Below are 21,488 nucleotides of genomic sequence, written 5' to 3'. Positions count from 1 at the left end.
AATGTGACTGTGACTTTGGAAAACATCTTTGAGACACTTGTTTGTCTACCTTGAGCCAAGAATGACACAAGAACAGATGAGAGACCCAAAGCAAGAGGAGAAAAGAAGGGTTTTTAACAAAAGATTCTTTGGTTTTTATAGAGTGATATGATACATTCCACTTGATTGGCTAGTTGATAAAAAACATCTTTCTCACAAACAGTCCTTAAGAAGAACAGAAAAACAAGGTGGGAAAACACCACCTGTAGATTATTTATACTAACAAGTTGATCACATTCCTACAACTCCCTAAAAATCCTCACAAGGCACTGTGAGAAACGATTGCCGTTTCTCTCTCCCTGACCGGCTGGCATCCACACTTGTTGATTTAGTAGAAGATCAGAACCCAAAATATTGGAAACAGTCAAGTTTCTAGTAAGGGAAAAATGTAAAGATGAGGACAGACTTCAGAGAAATACTAAAATGTAGTTGAAAAGAGTCAAACTGGAATTATATGTCAGGAGAACGAAAGAAATTATAAAACAGAGTGATAATGCAGTCAGCAGCTAGCAGGTGGAAGCTGGATATGTCCTTCTAAAGAGAGCACCAACAGAGCTATTGAACAGCAGTACGTAAAACAAGGGAAGCATTTGTATAGCCAGTCAATTATGGGACATGATAAATATGCAAAGAAATTATAGCAATTGGATTCAATATCACGGAGAACCTGTAATTAGGTGAATCACACCTTGTTAAGTACACAAAAAAATGCAGGGAATAAATAAAAAAAAATGAATCCATTATGGAACAAACTGACTAAGCACAGAGAATTAATTACAGAGTGAAGTAATTATGCAAAGAATTAATCATAAAGCAAGTTAGTGAGAGGGCAACTGAGGAGGCAGAAATAGGGCAATGAGTATACAACAAAGAAGCCAAAAATACCAGGGGTTCCTGGCTGACCTAAGTGGCCAAGTTTTAATCAAGCAGGCTACAATAGTACCTCCTGTTGGATTCTCATGTGTGCTGGAAACATTGTGCTGCTTTGTGAAATAGATAGAGAAAGGAAAAAGGTAATGGCTGGTTTTGGTGATGCGAAAAGAAGGGGGTGAAGATAAGCTCCACTCAGTCTGTTGATCTGTATTTAGCACTATGGAATTGCAAACTGATACTATGATTACGGGTTTTTCTGGTCTATTTTATTTTGATTACACCAGAGAAAGTAACAAGAGGCTTTGGAGAGACTTTTCTCTAACACATTTGAAGTTCTCCATTTAGCTGATCTGCCTTAACTAATGTTGTTGGAGCTCTGGCTGTACTCCAAATTTGTACCTACAGCATAAAATGCTTTCTCTAGTCTCTCATCCTCTGCTTACCCACACAAATTCTCATTTTCTTCTTCCAGAAGATTATCACACAATTTTGAGTGTGACACAATGTTGACAAAATTTTGCAGAAATTTATCCGGACCCTCCTGTGAACTGCTTTAGATTAGCTTCCATTTTCTGTCCAGAGATAAAGAAGTTCCTTATTTGGCTCAGCTGATAGGGACTTACATTCAGAGTGGTGAAAATCATAAGTTTCTCCTGAGGTGTGGTCCCTGTAAATTTTCTGGCTTGTACAGCCATTGTCTATCTAATTAATTAATACTCTTCATGTCTTGTCGCAGCTGTTTGAAAATGAGATTTGAAGTACCTTCCATAAGAATGGTAGATTTAAAAATATTCCCCAAAACACATAGACCTTAATGCTGTTATTAAAATTTCCTGAAGTAACTAATGGTGTAGTTGCTACTATTCCACCACCTATATTTTAGAAGGAAAAAAAGTAGTTGATTGTGCCAAACTATATCTTAATTAGTTATATTTATCTGTAAAATTAGATTAAGTTTTTACGGGAACAAAAAAAATTTCTGTACTGATACTCGATTCTGTCATGAGGTAGTATCTGTGACTTAGTGTTGCTAAAAAAGCCAAATATTATATTTGGTTTTTCCATTGCTGCTACAGTTAATTCAGGTCAGACTTTGTTTTCTCCTAATTTCATGCTACAGCCATTATATAACAAGACAATTGCATTAAATGGACTTTGTTTAAAGTTTCATTACATGAGGAAACAAATTGTGACACTTGCTATGATTACACAAACACAAGTAAGGTTTATGAAAGTTTCCTTATAATCTTTTTCCAGTTGCTTCACTCTTAGTTATTTTTTATCACAAAAAGCTGGAGATTCCTCAGTCTTTGCTTTGCTGCTTCAGTGAAATGAACATGAACATGAGCTGCTCTCCTAAAGGAAAAGCATGAGGTGACAGGAAGACTGGACTCTGTTTTTCTCCAGAAGTGGAGGATGGAAAAGGAAAGGGCTGCACCACTCATGCTGTGACGGAGGGAGGAGGGGATATGGCCCAGCAGTGTTTGATGCTTCACCCATCCTGAGCCTTTATTTTGGTAGCAGGTATAAGCACTCATTCAGGCTCTGGTATGCACAAAACAGGCTTGGCTGCTGGAGGTGGGGGAAGAGGGGGGCAGGATATCCATGGCCAGTGGCCTCTGTCTCCAGAAACCAGCTGCTTAGGCAGAAAATTACCTCGTTTTACTGCCCTGAGTTCTAGGTTCCTGAGTACCAGTCCTGAATAGCTTCTGAACGGGGATGGCAAATATTTATAACAGCATTGCTTTTTTTTTAAATTATTTTGATGTATTTTATCGGGGTTTTTTTGTTTGTTTGTTTTGTTTTGTTTTGTTTTTAAGTTTGTAATGGCTGTTCAGTGAAATATTTGAATGTCAGATAGCTAAAAGTCTGTGTTATCTTTTCTTGTACCTCTTTATTTTCTGGTACCTCTTCTGGTGAGAAGAGTGACTAAAAGAGACATTAAAAATATGGTCTTTTTTGTTTTTTTTTCTTAAGCCACTAAATACCTTTATTTTAAGATTTTTAAGGAGCCAAATTGCAGTAAGAGCACATAGAGCTTCCTAGACTAGCTGATCAGAGGGGGCAAGCTCATGAAGGCACTGTGTGCTTGAAAGCTTGTTGCCGTTTGTTATTGTTGGACGCTGTTCCTATATTTGTAACAAATCATTGGCCTGGGGTCAATGACAATTCAGAGATCTTAATTTCTCCCCCAAGAAAAAATAAGAGCTCCTGCCAGAGCACTTGGAAAACAACAGTTTCATTTACAATCCTATAGAGAATACATATACTATGTCCCAATAATCTTTGAAAACTCATAAATTACTGACCTTGTTGCTTTGGTTTAGGCTCTGCTTTACTATTGGCCTCTGCTTTCTGTGGCTCGCTTGTTGTTTTATTTTCATCCTTAAAAAAATACACAAGATTAGACACTGTAGATTGTCATTGTTCAGAATGATAAGGGTAGTTTGATGTCTGCAACATTTTTGTAGGAATTTGATTAAGCTGCCACACACTGACCATTGTTCCTGGGTGTTCTGTCTATTTGCAGATGGATTTGCCAAAGGACTTGTGATGGATGTTGAAATCAAACACTGGAATCTTCATATCCTTGGTGCAAACCCAGCTGCTCAGCTTAGAGTTTGCAGAGTTGTCTTGTTCAGCGCTGTCTCTCACAAGCCACTGTGCATCTCTGAGTTAGTCATGATTCTGCCTGAACCTTCTGTTGGGCTAACACACCTGGCATATTTTGAGCTACCTTAACACAATGACACATCTCAATCTCTACAAAATACTGAGATGGTATCAACATTCACTGCAAAAAATTAACTTCCTCCCACACTTGCGGACTTAGATCCATTGACCAAATCCTTGTGTACCTATACCTTGACTCACCTCAGTTATAACAGAGTGGCCTTTGGAGGAAGGAGTGAGATGTGCATGGGGAGTCCTAGGCCTTCACAATACTATGTAACAGCATTGTGTTAATCAAGCCCATCAGCATTTGCTATCCCATGTAGAATGATTTTCCCTGGTGTGCAGCATGCTTATTAATAGAGAAGGGTGTTGGGTTGTATCAGCATATGGAAAAATAATGTGACATTAGTATCTTTCAGATCTTCATGCACTTTTTTTTCTTTTCCTTTCCTAGGTTAGTGACCTTCTTTTTGTTTGTGTTTCTGAGAATAAATGGGTTTGGTTTTTTGTGGGTTTTTTTTCCTATGAAAATATTTGTGTTTTCCTGTCTGCTTTTATTTGAAGAATCAGGCACTGAAGTTCTAATATACATATGTATAGAGAACTAAATTATAAAATTTTATATACATATTTATATGTAAGCATATTAAAATAAATTCCAATCTTTGAGTATGCAAAGTCTGTACATACTCAAGGCTTTTGCATGATATTTTGTTGTAAAAGTTGTTTTCTTTGTTTCAGGCTCCCTCCTGATAGTATAAGTACATAAATTAGTGCATTAATCAGTATAGTAACCATTTACCAGATATTATGTACTTTCTTCTCTTTCTTCTTTACTCTTTAGATGGCATCTCCATGCAGGCAAGAAACGTCTTAATCCCTAATCCATTCATGTGCCTCCATTTTAGCAGAGTTTTGAAGTGTGTAGGCTGATGGTGATACAACCTGAATGTTGTGCTGATGTATGAAATTATTGTATGTATGAATTATCACCAAAAGACTAATCCTTGTCTCCAGTGAAAACTAAATAGATCTGTTTTACTAAAGTACCTTGCCAAGTGAGGTATCAGTCTGCACAGAACTAACCTTTCGACATCCAGGAGCTTTCTTCTTTCAAAACATTATTTTATTGACAGAAGAATACTGAACTATAAAAGCATGAACAATGCCTGTAGATCTGCAGTATATAAAGGTTATTGAACATAGACATTTTTGCCATTTTTTTGTGGATGACAGTATGGATACACCAACTTACTTAAAATTAACTTTATAATGGATAGGTTTTGACTGTTTCAATAGGCGTGAATGATTAATAGTCTGAATGATTAATATCAGGCTGATATTAAAGAACCTTTGTCACTTCCATAATTATTTGGTGAAGCCATAAATTGCTGTCATTTTGTCTTGTAAAGTTTTGATTATGTCAAGTTGGAAAAAGCAAAAATGTTTTTTGGAAATTATTGGGAAAAGATAAAAGTTCAAAGGCAATGAGAGAAAAAGTACTTATCATTTTGCTCCTGTTTAAAATGTTTCATTATTAAATAGAAAACAATGAATTAACTTTTATGGTGAGGAAATAGTTTATAAAAATATAGACTGTAGACTAACATGACTTTATTTTTCCAAGAAGATTTACATTATCAAAACCAAGCTGCAAAAAGGATTTCTTTAAAAAGCTACTAAATTACTTTGTCTTTCCAGTGTTTATCAGGAAGCAGGCTGATATATACCTGCATGACATTCTAATATTCAGAAAGGACACACTGACATTTCCTGCCAGAAGGAAACAAGATGCATAAAATATATCACCATATGTAAAGCAGCAGTACCTGTATCTCTAATTCTCCATTTGCAATGTTGATCACGACCTCTCATAAGCCTGTACTATTTCAGGTTATCCCTATTTGGAAAGCAGCTTTCAAAAGGAGAAAATTGTATTTTCTTCATAAAGAAAAGATGGTAGGGTATAAGAGAATGAAGAAATTTATTTCATTTTTCTAAATAAAGATTGATACCATATTCAGTAACTATATTTGAAATTCTAACCTTTGGTATTTACTTACATAAATACATTCTAAACAAAAATATACTATTAATGAGTCTGTAATAGACAAGAAAAACCATACCTGGCCTGTTGATGCCTTTGGTGGTGGAGGGGCACCTTCATTCTTGCAATCTGCTATCTCAGGTGCTAATTTTGGTCTAGAAAATACTGATTTTAGTTTTCTAAACATCTTGTCTCTTCAGCTCCCCTGAAGCCTCTATGACTCTTTTACCATGAACAGGTTTATAGCACATGTTTTCTTGCCATCAGTAATCAAGCCAATTAGACAGTTAATCAGGTTTAGGTCTGATTAGTGCCTTAGAGAAATTTCTTGCACAGTCTATTTCAGTGACATTTCTTTGGTCAACGTTAGCACTTTTTCTTTTTATCTTGTAGAGTAAGTTATTTGTAAGTTATTTTTAGTCTTAACCATTACACCATATACAGTTCCACTTTTCATGCAAGACGTCAGAGGAGAGTGACTTTTTTTTCTTTTTAGAATAAACCAGTTTCTAATCTTTTATGTATTGGATATTAAGTATTTAATTTATGTTTAGAGATAAGGTTTTAAGTTGTTATCATATCTGTAGTTTAGCCAGGAAATGAAAATATTTAATTAATAAATAACCAATAATACAATACCTGATGTCTCAAAAGGTTCAATTTCTTTGCAGTCCTGAGCTTGTTTTTAAGTGAATGACAATAAAAGGTCTTCTCTTGGGAGTTGTTTTGGCAACTTTATAATTTGTCTCATTCTTCTTATTTGAAAACATGGAAAAAAAATTTGTCCTTCATTTTCTGATGTGCTTATAGGCAATACAATTTTTGGTGTCTTAAAATTTTGATGAGAATAAGTGTTAGGTGAGTGAATATCCTATAAATTAGTAAAACATAGTTTATAACTGCAACATGGTATTGAGATTCTATAGGCTTTGGGTCATCCTATATAATTCAGGTATGGTTTAGTTTATAGGTAAATTCAGTTTCAAGTATCTCTAATGCCATGTAGATTAAGCTCCTGTTGGCAAGGATCTTTACAAATTAATTGTCCCTTTTTATCCTTAATTTCACTTTATGTATTACTAGTCTATGCCTTCAATTTGAGCTTTGAATTTGAGTTAACAGCTAACAATTGATTTGTGCTGATCATCAAGGCTTCAAGAAGTACAGAAACCTACTCCTCTGATTTATCCTTTAAATGACATATCTAGCAATTACATTGAAGCATTGAAAATGTCCCTCCTTGGAGTTTATCATCTGGCAAGGATGGTTTTTAATCCTTATTCTAACATAGTAGTAACGGTAAGAATGAACCAACAATGTTTATTAGATTGCAAGTTTTTTCCTTCCAATGAAACTTATGAAGCAAACCTTGTAATAGTTGGCCAGACTTCAGTTTTGTAACTGGGAACCTCCCCCTGGGCATGATTAATTCATACTTGTTAGATACAGCAAGATCTCAGAACCTCCCCTTTTTATTTGCCTCTATGACCTGATTTACTTTAAAAGCTATACAATTCTTGCTAATCTTTCACATTGTTTTTAAAATTAGTGTTTTAGCGAGTAAATTATAAATTAATATCTATAGTATTTTCACTTATTCATGCAGGTCTGGACAATAAGTAGCTTTTCTTCTGGATGTGAATTTTTACATCGCACCATAGCAGAAGAATCTTAGACAACAAGTTATTTTTTGAAATTTCTTTTGTGAAATTTCACTGAATTATGTTGACCAATTCAGGTAACTTTAAGCAATAGCCGCATCTAAACCATATTTGAATACTGAGACTTTTTGGGAGTAACCATTTTCTCATTAAAAAATATTAATTTCTAAAATCTTTTAGAACAGGTAGTTTTGTTCCTTGTTTATTAAAAATGGTAAATTTCTGCATAAAAAACCATAATGCAATGAAAATATGTAGCATTCATATGTCATCTCTCATGAGAAATATGTATCTCTCAAGAATTTCTGCAAAATTATGACCAGTCATCTCTTTTAAAAATGTGAAGCAATATGTTCAAATGCTTTTTGTAAATATAATGTTTATGCTGGCATATAATTTATATTTTATAATTAAGAGGCATGAAAAAGGGATGTAGCAGACATTAAAAGGAAAGTGCCATTGGGAATATGTGCATACTATGGACAACCACAGTTAATGAATGTTAGATTTGCTTAGTCTGTGACTAATTAAACAAGTGTTCAGAACCCCTTCATATGATCTGATTTTGTAAAGAATAAGCAGATTACAACAAAACTTGTATTTTGATACCAATGGACGTACAAATTCATATCTGACCCCAGTAAAATGACTGATCTGCTTCAATGTATCCATTTTTTTCTATGTGCAATGGCTATCTAGGTATTTTTACCACGTTTTGAACATACTAAAAACACATCAGTGAATTGAGCACTGTGATGCACTGTTAAGTAAGAAGATTAAGAGTGCAGCAGAAAAGAAGATAGACTGTGTGCAGTTAGCTTCTTAGCTACATTGGCTTTGGCCAGGGCTTACTAGGTGCTGTATTTATGGTAAACCCCAGAGGGTACAGAGATTTCAAGCCTCCCTCATGTATTCTTTAGCTATAGGATGACTACATCCTATATCTATTATTGATTTACCTCCTATCCCTTTTTTTTTTTCTTCAAGGACATATTTGTTTTCCAGTAAAAAATGTGACATATGCATTGGCTTTTCAAACTTTTTATAAGATTCTTATTCAAAGGATTTTATTTTCAATCTTAAAGAGAGCAGTACTTAAATCATAAGAATATACAAAAGGAAACGTGATTCTTTTTCTGAATAATTAGGAGAGTTGGTAATTGGAAGAGATTCCTTTTTTTCAGAACTATATTTCTTGAGGTGGTTTGGTTTGGTTATTATTAGTCTTTTCTTGCCTGGAACTTGTAATAAAATGTTTGAAAGCACCGTGAGCACAGATTTAACTCCCAGTGTAGTTAATAGGCAAAGATTGAATTCCAAGGACTGATTTTCATTCCTCCAAAGGTAGTGTCATTTGCTCCAGTTGTTTGAATGTACAGATCAATAGATATCACTTGGAATCTTTATTTTGTATTAAGTCATGTGGAACATTTTAAAAAGACCAATACCTGGGTTTCACTTCTGCTCAGATATTCTTTAGATGCAAAATGTAGTGTGTAGATGTTTTTCGTAGGTATCTTTCTTCAGTTTATCTTTGTGATTTAAGGATCTTGACAGCTAAGAGTAGCACATCTTTCTTTAGAGCTCTGTAATAATAGACAAAAGCTGAATCTCGGACTTTTCATAATTTTTGCTTCTTCAGAGTGAAATATTTGAAAATTTTCACTATTTCTGTGAGCTATTGAAAATTATAACAGTAATTTATCTGTCTTCCTTAATGCTGGGGTTTTGTTAAAAGACTTTGTTTATTTTTTCCTCAGATTAAAATTGTTTTTGGAGTTCAGATTGTTCATATCTACTTATTGTCTTCTTTTTCAAACAGAGGTGATAATATCTTCTATCTAACTCTACCTTAATAAAGAAAATTAATTCATGCTTTCAATGGAAATCTATTTCCTTATGAATATAATCACAGTCATGGCCAGATGTATGCATTACAACTTTGGTATTCAGTGAGGCATTTAAAGAAATTACAAAGATTTCTTACAGGATGATTCCTTCACCATTTTAATATATCTAATTTTGCACTGATTCATAAGGCTTTTCATATGTTGCAGTTTATATGCTGCCACAAATCTTCTGAATCCTAAGTTTGAGGCAATAATAAGTCTTATGGTCTGGAGGAATCTGAAAATTTGTAATAATCTTGATTGTTTGGACTTCAATGAATGCAGACTTTCCTTTTAAATTCAATTTTTTTTTAAAATTCTGATAATAGGATTTATTCAGCTTACAGCAAAGAAGAGATCGAAACACTTCGGCTATATCTGAAAATAATCTGAAAAGAGATAAAATGTTGTTTTTTCCTATTCCTTTTCACAGTCCTCTATATAAAATTACTTAGTAGAGTTGAAAGCCATATCCTAAAGGCTCATTTTCTAGAGTATGCAGCAGATCCTGGCTAGCTTTGAGTATGATCATGGAATCATGCTGTAATGTGATGTGTGGGTTGTAGGAGGTGACAAAATGGACTGTCAGCCTGCCAAAATTATAATGGCTGATGCCACTTTTTGCTAGTGACCTCTTTTGATGAGAGTGACACGTGAGTTAAAGGAGTGGGATTTAAGACAGAAGAAAAATGCAAACCTCTTTATGTTTAGTTATGACATTAATCTGCAGGCATAATAAAAGCTGAGGAAAGGTTCTTGTCTCCTAGTAGAAGGTACACTTTCCCTAGCATGTCTGGCTTTTTTTCTTATATTTTTTTCCCTGTCTTTTTTGGCATCTCTTTTCCCTCAGAGCAAAAACAAAAAAACCCAGGTACCATAAATAGATGTTTATGTCTGTATTTCTTACATGTCCTTATGGGCAGGATTTCTTTAGTAACATCATTGTCACTGCCTAAAATGTGACTCATCACATGAGAAAGCTTTATCTGCTAAGCTAGAGCTCAAAAGTGTCTCACTTAAATGAGTATTCAAAATTAGTCTCTGAACCTAAAGCCAAAAAGGAACAGACCCTCCAGAAAGGTAGCTGCAAAAACTACGTGGAGGATTCTCAGCCTGGGCTACATCACTGAAAGAATGAGGGGTCCTGCAGACCCTCCATGAAGACCACATAATCTCAAACCAGCAAGTTAGGGTCTCCTCAAGTACCTTCATGGGTACACAGTACTTGTTTGGAATGTGAGACAGGTCACTCTCATGTCAGAAGTAAACAAAACCTAAAATAGAGTGGTCTCATGCCATATTCAGCCATTTAGTAACCTTATTCTGCTGGGGTCACAGTCACTTTTCTTTTCCTATTTTTCATCTCTATGAAGAACAATAGATTGCTATAAAAGGAAATAAATTCTCTATCACAATATTTAGATGGGAAATTGCCTGTATGTGGTCTGCTGGATATTTCCCAGGGGAAACCCTCTGTGTGTAAGGCACTTCAAGGGAAAATGAAGTAGTTCAAAATATGAAGTTCAAGGGCTAGAGTTTTTAAAAATATGCTTATGCTGGTTTAAAACCCAGTGGGAACTTCAGACCCACCCAAGCTGTCCCCCTTTCTTCCCATCCAATAGTGGATGAAACACTATGAGAGAGTAGAAGATGGAATCACAAATTGCTAATTATTTGCAATAACCACAACAACATGAATAAAAGTGTACAAAAGAGAGTGTTTTACCCACAAAAGGGTATTTACCACAGAACAAACAAAAATTCCTGCTGAAGACAGTGCCTGGTGTGGTTTTCCCAAAGGAAAAATGAAGACTGGCCTCTGCTGAAACCATTCCATGATGTTATAGGTACAGAATTAAACAGTGTTAGAAACTGTACAAGAAACCATTGTCTAACAACAACAATGTGAGATGAGCTCAAACAACGCCATTCTGTACTGCTAAATTTTTTTGGTGAATACACAGTGCACCTGTTTACCGTAGGAAAGTTGACAAGGGCTCCTTTGCTGAATGTCTTCAGTAGGAAGCTCAGGAGGAAAGCAGGGAGGGGAGACAAGCTTTTCTTTGAAAGGTCTGACTCCTGGACTCGAGCCAGCATTTCAGTGTGGAGCTGCATGGACTGCCTTTGCACCAAATTTAAAAACTTTACTGAAAACTACTGGGCAAGTAGTTTTTTTCTGCTGAAGGGTACTTACATCAAGAGTTAGAAAACTGAGTCACTTTGGTAAAATTATTTTCCCTGAAATGCTAGGAAGAGCAGTAAGGTCTCTGAACTGTGCAAGCATACACTAAAATAATAGGCTGTCAAAATTTCAGAAAAATGTCAAGACTTCAAAAATGTGTTTCTGATGCTTTGTTTTCAAGCCTTATAAAATAGCATTAATCTGGAATGCTTCTTATTGTTAAAAAATTTGATATTGTGATGTTGGTTTCAGAACCACTGCTTTACATGTATTTTATACTCAAAAGAAAAATGCAAGGGTTATTCTCTAGTAACTATATTTATGTATTAAACAATGATTTCACAACACTTATTTAACCACTGATCATTGCTTCTCTTATGTAAATCAGTGCTTCTTTTATCCATGGATAACAAGGATGGTAGAGTGGTAGAAAAGAATTTAATTCCCTTAAGTAAAACTCTGACAAAATATTGGGTGAGTTTGTCTTTCACATGTGTGAGTGCATCAGGAAAAGGAAACTTCATTGTACATGAGAAGAAGAGATATTCTTGAACACCTGAATCTCAAATTTTGATAAGATTTAAGTCTAAATCCTTCATTTTGGAATTCAGAACCATCTAATATGAGGTGAAAATGAGCCCCCATTAAAAAAAGGCATTTTTTCTTTAAAAAAAAATCACAACATAAAATCAAAAATCCACAGCCAACAAACCGACCAACAGAACACAAAAAACAAATCAAACCAATGAAATAAGAAATAATTTTGCTCAGAATAATTGCAGTACACAATCTCATTCTTGATGCCAGGTTTCTGTCCAATGTCATCTCAACATTTTGCAATTATATTATCTTATAGGAGTAGAGTGGGGGTGGGGAGAAGAGAGAAAGAAATAGTTTCTTACACTGAAAAATATCTGAAGGTGATCAGGATAGAATTGTAATTTCATGTTCAATATCTGAGGGCTTTTGAAAATTCCTTTTCTAATAAAAATGAGAGTTTTAAGAAACAGAAGCAAATGTGACACCTTAAGTGATGCAGTCCCCCTGTTTTTTTTTTTTCCTTAAGACCACTTCTCAATTACTTTAGTTATAAGAGCTCGACATACTTTCTTGAAGAGGGACTGTGGAGATGATGATATGGCTTGATTTAGATGAAAAAGGACCCAGTTAGATGAAAAAGGTACTGGTGGTGAAGAGCAGAAATAAGTGTGGGGGAAAAACATCTGTGGCCACTGTACTGTCTTGCAAGCAAATGATCACTGTGGGGAGGGGAGGAATAGAGGGTTATACACTTAGGGTCTTTCATGCCAGCAATATTAACACTTGTGTATGTTAACACTTCTATCTGAGGGAAATGGAAATAGAAACTTGGTTATAAATTGCATCTCTTCTGGAAAGATGAAATTCATCATGCTATCAAAAGAAGAAAAACTCTCAGAAGTGTGTAATGTATTCCTCTAAAAGCATCATATTTTCTATGTACCCTCAGAGCATCCTATTCCCTCTGCAGTTGTGCTAAGCCTTCTGTTTCTGCTAACATAAATATTTAAAGCATGCCACTAGCACAAGCTGCCTCATCTAGTCAACAACATGGTAACAAACTGCAAACTGAGTACTGCAAAAACAGTGCCTTAGCAGAGAAAGAACCTTAGCACCTCAAACATGGAGGTAGTTTGGTACAATTGATTAAGCATTGAACTGGGACTTAGCTCAGTTTCAGTCAGTCCATCAAATATTTGCATTTTTCCTTTGTGTACTTTCCTTAAAAGTAATTACTGTCTGAGGAGGCTTTCCCTGTCATGAAGAGATCAAGACTAATGCATATTTTTTAAAATTCTAGCCCTTTTTTTGCCAACTTCTAGAGTTGTCATGCTTGACAAATAAGTTGTTTGGATGGGGAAACCTCTGGTGGAAGGAATAGGAATTCTAATTTTTAATTCATTGCTAATGGTACTTAACACTCCAGTTTCCTCTAATGAGATAGTGCATTATGAAAACATTCACATTAGGAAATATTAACTCTTTGTGTAAGTATAGCTTGGCTCAGAAAAGTAGTGTCTAAGATAATTAAACTGTTCCAAGTTCTGTACTGGCTTCTGCTTTCTTTTCTCATCTTTTTTTGAAAGGGAGAAGTGAGAATATTTTAGTGCAATTATCTTGTGAATTCTATCTTAAGCTTAAATCCAGGACTTGTCTTTGGTTTTGACCTCTGACAAAAAGGGATTCATATTCACAATTCCCACTCTTTCGTAATACTAGGCTGACCTTTGGTAAAGATGAAAATAAATATCTTCAAAGTCTGCTGTTGAATCAGTATGGCTGTTTCTATTATAACACAAAGATCAGAAGGAGAGCCAGAGCAAGTGTTAGCCCTGCACTTCCATCATTTGGGAGGCATAGAGCAGACTGGTAACTTCCCCTGTAAAGATGGGAAATTTTGTATAAATAATTTCATTTCTACTTACTGGATAAAACACAAAAAACTTGTAGGAGTGAAAATCAAATGGAAATATCTTTTAATAAGCCTTGACTCTAGAGTAATCATCACCTGACTGGCCTGCAGTTCAAGAGGGTCTGGTGTTAATGATGAACTTGATTTAGCAACTCATTTGATTTAGTAATAAAAGGCAGAAGAGCAATGACTCCATAAGTAAGCCAGCCTCCATTTCTAGTTTTTCATGCACCTCTCTTTTGCAAGTATAACATTGATTATACTTCTAGTAAAATGTGATCAGCTCCAAGGGAAGTAGTAGAGGCTAGTGTTGCTAGAGACACTCCCATAATACAGTGAGATAGATTTGAAAAGGGTATTGCATGGCCAAAAAAAACATCCTTTATTGGCTTGGTTGACCTATTCTATTCACTTTATGTTTGCAGGAAGGGGTTTACTTCTGTTTAGGTAATGCTATGAAGACTACATATTCCCATTTTACTAATATATTTTGGGGGCAATGTGAATGAAAAGGTGTTCTCTACTTGGAAATTTTAAATTGATAGGTTGTTACTTGCACATCCTCTCCTAATGAAATATAATTCATCAATCTTTGACATTTCCATCCCGCAGATAAGAAAATTCTACATCTATTGGGGCCTGCTAACCACAACAATATTTTAAAACTTACCTGATTTCTCTTCATTTTAGTTCATTATCTCTTTAACCTCAATATTCCACCTCTCCCCAAAAGCATCTTTCATTAGTTTTAAGGTTACCTCTACACAGCTGTCAGATAATTTAAGGAGAGGGTAGCTTAACTTTCGTGAACTCAATGTGCTGAAGTAAGCTTGCACCCATTTGAAACACCAGTCTGTCTGCTGTGTTCCTATGTACCACTGGAATGGTTCTTGTGGGAATTCAACAGTTGTGAAAGACAGTTACTTGCCCGAGAGATTTTTCTACTTGCCATCATCTGTCATAGATTTTGATTCTGTTCTTCTGGGATATGTGCATATGGGTATATCTAAAAAAGGTGAATTCCTTCACTGAAGTTGTAAATGAAAAAAAAAGTGATGTAATTAGTTTTCTCTTTAAAGTTCACTATGTCCATAAGTCTTTGAAAAAGTGTGTCTTAAATGTTATGAGTTATACGTGAATGTTCTTAGACTGCAGTATTGTGTGCTGGACAGAAACCTAGGTAAAGAGATTCTAAAGGTGATATAGCATGTTTGGTGGTAAAATGCAGCAAAATATTTGCTTTTCTAAGTCACTAGTACTTCTATTTAAGGACAAAAAACTTTTAAAGAACACCTGAAGAATTTAAAGAAATAAAATAGAGCACATCTTTTCTCCCCTTCTGCAGTAGACTTTGCTAATATATTTGATATCATGTTTAAGATTGTTCTTGGAAAAAATGAAAGTTCTTGCAATTTAGGCAAATAGATTTATTTAGTATTTAAAAGCTCAATCAGTGCTGTACAAGCTGGAAAGAAGCCATTTCCTTTCTGTTATAGATTTAGCTTGGTTATGGTTCTCACTGCTACAAAACTGCCATCTCTAATTCAGATAAAATATGACTTTTTTTCTCTCCCCAGCCATTAATCAAAAGCACTAGTAAGTTCATGATTAAGCAGTTTATGAAGAGCAGTAAATTTTATCAGGGAGAGAGAAGATTTATATTTCTCTTTAAAATTATAGCTTTTCCAGTTATAAAACAGCAGAGCAATAGTCGCTTTTCCTTCAGATTAAATCCTGGAAAAGTTCTTAGTTATAACTTTCCTGTTTGTTTATAAATCTCTGTTTAGTCTTTAGCAAAGACCTCATATTTTTAAGGGCACCTGACTGATAAGAGGGACTAGAAACTGTGAGCTCCAGGGTAGTCCCATTCTTCTACTTCCCTCATGTGTGTGTATAAGAAGAACATGGAGGTTGGCATCTACTCATACCTCCAGTTACCCATGTTTTTGCATCCTCAACACCTTTGTATTGTGAGAAACATGTTTCTTCACTAGATTAACAAAACTTCCCCCCTTTTCACCCCCAACTTAGTGTCAACCCAGAAAACCCATGAAACCCATGAGTCATGTTATCAGCCATACAGTTCTTAATTTTTACTTGCACAGTGATCTGAATTTTCTTTCTTTCTTTCTTTCTTTCTTTCTTTCTTTCTTTCTTTCTTTCTTTCTTTCTTTCTTTCTTTCTTTCTTTCTTTCTTTCTTTCTTTCTTTCTTTCTTTCTTTCTTTCTTTCTTTCTTTCTTTCTTTCTTTCTTTCTTTCTTTCTTTCTTTCTTTCTTTCTTTCTTTCTTTCTTTCTTTCTTTCTTTCTTTCTTTCTTTCCATTTTGCAAAATGTCTCTTAAATCTTCTGATTTCCCTCTTCAGCTTGTTTAAAATCAATAAACATTATATTCATATTCAGATATTTCATGTTGGTTCCTACCATGCCAGTGTCAGAGAATCTTGAGATCCAGGACCACTTTGTTCTGAGACCACTAGACCTGCTCCTCCTGTCAGAGCTCCAATGCGGTGTCCTGCTGAAAAATCACATCAAGTGTTACAGCAGGTGTCCTTCACCAACTTCCTCACCCTAATTTATTTTCTGTCAGAGACAAAGCAGCCTGTACATGCTGATGGTTGTGCCTTTTTGCATTACCAACTGGTGCTCTATTAGCAAGAGCAGCAGCAATTTCTAATAGTAAGTGGAGCTTCTTTCACCACTGATACACAAAGCAAATCACAGTCAGAGCTCTTCAGCTAGGTTTTTGGATAAGAAGTTTGTTGAGACCATGCCAGGGATGACAATAGTCTTGTGGATGGATGTGTTTTTTCCTGATAATTGAGAAAAACTGGTTTGTAGACCATGAGTTGAAAAGTCCTGCTATTTAATAATACATACATTGAGCAGTTTTGAAGGTAGTGCTACAGCCCCAGCAAAAGACTGAGTGCATCCTTTCCATGTCAGTAATTTAGAGGGCTCTATTCTTTGATTAAGAGCTAAGTGTTAGACCTCTGCAAAGAGGTTTTGTTGCTTACCTCCCTTTTAGGTCAATAAATACTGAATGGCTATTACAGTACAAGGCACACAGAAATACCTTTCATTACTGTAATCCTGAATGCTTAGGGACCAGATCTGCTGAATTTACAACCAAATGCTACAGATTTAGAGCTTCCTGCTGCAGCCTCTACTCTCCTGCTGAGTACTACTTAAAACTCTTCTTGTATTAATTTATTTTAGTATGGAATGTTGCATGAGAAGGCACCTCTTGTGTCTCAAGGTCTTGCTTCCTTATTAAAGTTTATGGGTATGTACTGCAGTCTTCTAGAAATTAATCAAACTTCAGCTTAGGCATTAGTAAAACTTTAGGTTTACACTCTCCCTTCTCAAGGTTTTATAAAAAGCTGTGTAGCCTGTGTAGTTAAATTCCAGATTTGTCCTGCTATTTTTTACATATAATCAATCTCTTCTTTCAGCACTGCTCCTCTTTAGAGGTGTTGTCAAGCACAGGTGATGGGAAAGTTGTCAGATAATTGCACCACTATCAGCTGGACAAGAATGTACTTTTTTCACATACTCTCAGCTGTCTGTATTTTGATAGACAAAAAGAGGTAAAAAATTCCAAACATTTTTTGTGTGCAAATATGATCCTGGACTCACTGAAGAAACAGCCTGTTTGTTAAGATAATGTAATGTCTTTACAGTTTCTTTTAACACAGACTGAAAATTACATTTTGTGGTTTCTGTATGGAAAAAAGTATTTCATACAGAATATGTAAACATTTCAATATAGATGTTTCTTAAGTTTTTTTTTAATAGGAGCAAGCATGTTTTGCTGTACTGCTATGTAACACAAAAACATGAGATAAATACGTCCTACAAAATGAGCTACACAGGGGAGTTTATGCATCCCCATTAAATTCAGCAGCCTAATTGCATGCAAAGCTAAAAATGGCTTTGAGATGCTTACTGTCTGCAGAATCTGACAGGAAACTGTTCTTTCTTAATAGAAAATACAATTTTCTCAGCCACCTACTATGCTTTAGCCTTTTGCAAATATCAGGCTCCAAATAATCTGTCACTTTCTTGCCAACTGTTTTTATTTTATTAATTGTTTCTTAACCTGGTTTTATATTCTTTGTTCTATTTGTATTGATTTTCTCTTTGTCACACACCTGTACAATGAGTTTAAAAATGAAGAAGTGGAAAATAATTTTATTTAAAAGTAAACACTGTATTAAAAAAAACCTCTGTATGGTCATCTAAGTGTAACATGTTTATTCTCACGTCTTTGCTTGGTTTTCAAGACTGAGATTCTGAGATTCATCCCAACTATCTGAAGGGGGAGCTGTAGGCCTCCTGAAGGGAGATTAGGCTTGTTTGTGCCTTTCTTCTCACAGCATTATGAAAGGCATCAGGACAAATGAATTCTTGAGTTGGACAATGCAGATGAGTGTCTGACATGGTCTCTTGGAGGTCTTGTAGCAAAGCCACAAGGATTTAAATGTAGATATTTCTTCTCTAACAGATGGGCAATTTTGCTCAGTGATGCATGTTAACTCTATAATGTCATAGTACAGAAGGCATGATACTGCAGTAGCACTCAAGGATGAGAGTGTCCTTCTCTATTTCTGTCTCATCTTGGAAGATGCATAGCTTTTCTGTGTTCTGGACTGAGTCACCAAGTCCTGCTCTTAGCATAATTTGCATTGTAGAGTTCTCCTGCATCGTCTTTTTATGTCTTTTCCTCTCTGTGAAATGGAGGGCCACAGCTGCTCTTCAATATTTTGCTATTTTTGCAAAGATAATTCAAAGAATAACTTGGAGGGGGCGTTGGGGTAAGGTGTCTGTGTTTTCCCTGTACTTTCATTTGTTAAAAGATGGACTATTAATCATAGAATCACAGAATGGCCTGGGTTGGAAGGAAAGGTAATGATCATATAATTCCAATCCCCTGCCATGGACAGGAACATCTTCTACTAGGCCAGCTTGCTCTAAGTCCCCTCCAACTTGGTCTTAAACACTTCCAGGAATGGGGCCTGCACAGCATCTCTGGTCAACTTGTTCCAGTGTTCCATTGCTCTGACCATCTTCACGGCTCTCATCTGGACTTGTTGCAGCCAGTTCACATCCTGCTGGTCAAATTTCTTTTGGTGCAGGGTACAGCTGGCTTTCTGGGCTCAAGGCATGTCAAGCTTCTTTCAATCAACATCTCCCAGTCCTTTTGCCGAGGTCTGATCTCAATCCATTCTTCATCCAGCCTGTATTGGTGATTGGGATTGCCCCAATCCAGGTGCAAGCCCTTGCATTTGGTCTTGTTGAACTTCATTGGATTCTCACAGGCCCACATCTCAAAGTCCTGTCAAAGTCCTCTGGATGCATTCCTTCCTTCCAGGGTTTTGATCTTACCTCTCAACTTGGTGTTTTTGGCAAACTTGCTGAGGGTGCATTCAATCCCACTGCATGATGTTCCTGACATAGATGTTGTAGGTCCCAACACCAATCGTTGAGGAATGCCACTCTTGGGACAAAAGGGTTAAAAGTGGAAGAATAGTGAAGAGGAAGCTAGATTTGCTTGAATGGCCTTGCAGTTGGAAATGCCAAAGTATGGAGAATAAGGGTGAGGGAAAGCCTATATTTTATGCCTATTGCTGTTTCTCCTCTGTTTTGAGAAGTGGAATTTCTGTGTAGAGATAATGTAGATGTTCTGAGAGACTTGGAGGCACTCTCATGGACAAGCTCTCTATTCTGGGAGGAAGAAGGAGGAAGAAGATCAAAGCTCAGAGATCATAAAAAGCACAGGGGAGGTCACAGCATGTTGGCAAATTACGAGCGCATGGGCCTTTGATAAACTGGTGGGAAGAGCAACCCCTCCTTTTGCTAGGATGGACTAAGCTTGGTGGGAGCTGCATTCCCTCTTGTGTGTCTCTGCCTGGGTGCTTCTTAAGGATCATCTGGTTAATGAGGCAAGGAAATAAATGTACTGTTTACGTTTCAGCTGTGGTTTTGTGGTTTTTGTGGCTTCCTGTTTGTCAACTCACACAGCCATTCATCACCAGTCTCTGCTTGGACATTAAGCTGTTGAGCACAACTCTTTGAAAGTGACCATCCAGTCAGTTCCTTATCCACCAGATGGTCAATCCATCAAATGCAAATTCAAGTTTTTCCAGTTTAGAGAAAAGAAAATTTGACACTGTAGGACAGTGTCGACCAGGTGGATGACATCCATTGCTTTTCCCTTATCCATCAAATCTACAGTCCCATCATAAAATGCCACTAAATTTGTCAGGAACAATTTTCCCTTAGAGATGCTGTCACCAGTCACCTCCTTATTTCCCATCTGCCTCAGCATAGTTTCAAGGATAGTCTGCTCCATAAACTTGGTGGACATGGAGATCAGACTGACCAGCCTGTAGTTTCTTGGGTCTTCCTTTCCTAATGTAGACAGAAAAAACCCAAAAATGGCTGCTAACTTTGGATGTTAGATTGACCTAAAGAATTATTATACTCTGGATACCAGGCATGGTTACTTGGTATATGCAGTACAAATGGGTGGAAATGTTGGATTGTGATCTATCAGAAAAGTTGTTAAAATTGAATTTTAGTTCTTCAAGGAGGTGTGTCTATTCCATGTTATCATGGCAAGTCTGTGGGTTAGGATTGGGATCCCATTAGATGATTGAGTTTGCTGGTCTTGCATTGCGGACATATGGAAGGGTTAAGACTATTTCTGGGACATTCTCTCTCCTTGCTCCCATTAGGAGCTGACATACATCCTTGTTACTTTCTCAGGACAGCTTGGTGTGGGAAGGGTAACTCACAGTGCCATGCCATCTTAGATGGCTGCCTCTTTTGCTTATGTGGCTCTCAATTGGCTGCCTGCCTTAGATTCTCAAATTATGATTGTCTCTGACATGAGTTAAAAACATCCCCATAATGCAGGCTGTGAATGTGATGTAACTTATCTTCTCATTTGACCAGCTACTCAAAAGCCACCATATCTCTTAACAGACCCACACTTCCTAACACCAATGTGCCAAATATGTACTGGAAACTGAAAACTACCTGAAATCCTTGTGATCAGAAAGTGCAGAGCTCAGTTTATGATCCAACATATATAAAGGACATTATGATTTTACAGGATGTACAAATATTTATTCAGCTTCTGAATAAACAAATTGAACATGGTGTCTGCTAAAAAGAGTTAATGGTATAAAAAGCAGTCAAAGGGGCAGGGTATTTTTATAAATTCAAGAAATATGCACGTGTGAAAAAAATTAATGAACTGTTCTCACTTGAATTTAACAGAGACTTAGCTGAAGAGAATATGTTATGTTCCATGCCTGAGTTGATCACAGAATGAATGATTAAAAGGGGAATGGAAGTAGCAATTAAATAAGCTATTGGAAATGAGATTGCAAAGACTGGAAGAGCCAAGAGGCTATTTGGATGCTCAGTATAAAAAAAATCCAAGACAAGAGAGCAATTTTCACAGAATTTTGAAGGTAAAAATAATGAGACATTTATATATTGTGAAGAGAGAATTTTCTATAGAGAAAGTTCCATAGCCAACACGATGATTACACATTGCTGCACTTTAGGACAGAGGTAAATGTGACTTGATGTCAGACATGATAGATCCAGATGCTATGAATTCTGCTGGTGAGAAAAAGAGGAATAACTTTCTTCATCT

At 36.1% G+C, this 21,488-nt stretch overlaps 1 protein-coding gene across 1 annotated transcript in view; it reads right to left on the bottom strand.

Annotated features, from left to right (window-relative positions):
• The window catches only part of CNGB3 (cyclic nucleotide gated channel subunit beta 3), a 61,124-nt gene extending 55,302 nt beyond the window's left edge, over positions 1–5,822 (bottom strand). The window contains exons 1-2 of the mRNA XM_066547962.1: positions 5,715–5,822; positions 3,222–3,297 (exon numbers count right to left, since the gene is read on the bottom strand). Of these exons, the coding sequence (XP_066404059.1) occupies positions 3,222–3,297; positions 5,715–5,822 (184 nt within the window). The remainder of the gene's footprint in view (positions 1–3,221; positions 3,298–5,714) is intronic.
• Positions 5,823–21,488: the final 15,666 nt, after the last annotated feature.

This window comes from Molothrus aeneus, chromosome 1 (assembly GCF_037042795.1).
Source record: "Molothrus aeneus isolate 106 chromosome 1, BPBGC_Maene_1.0, whole genome shotgun sequence".
NCBI lineage: Eukaryota > Metazoa > Chordata > Aves > Passeriformes > Icteridae > Molothrus > Molothrus aeneus.
This window is presented reverse-complemented; position numbering and strand designations above follow the sequence as displayed.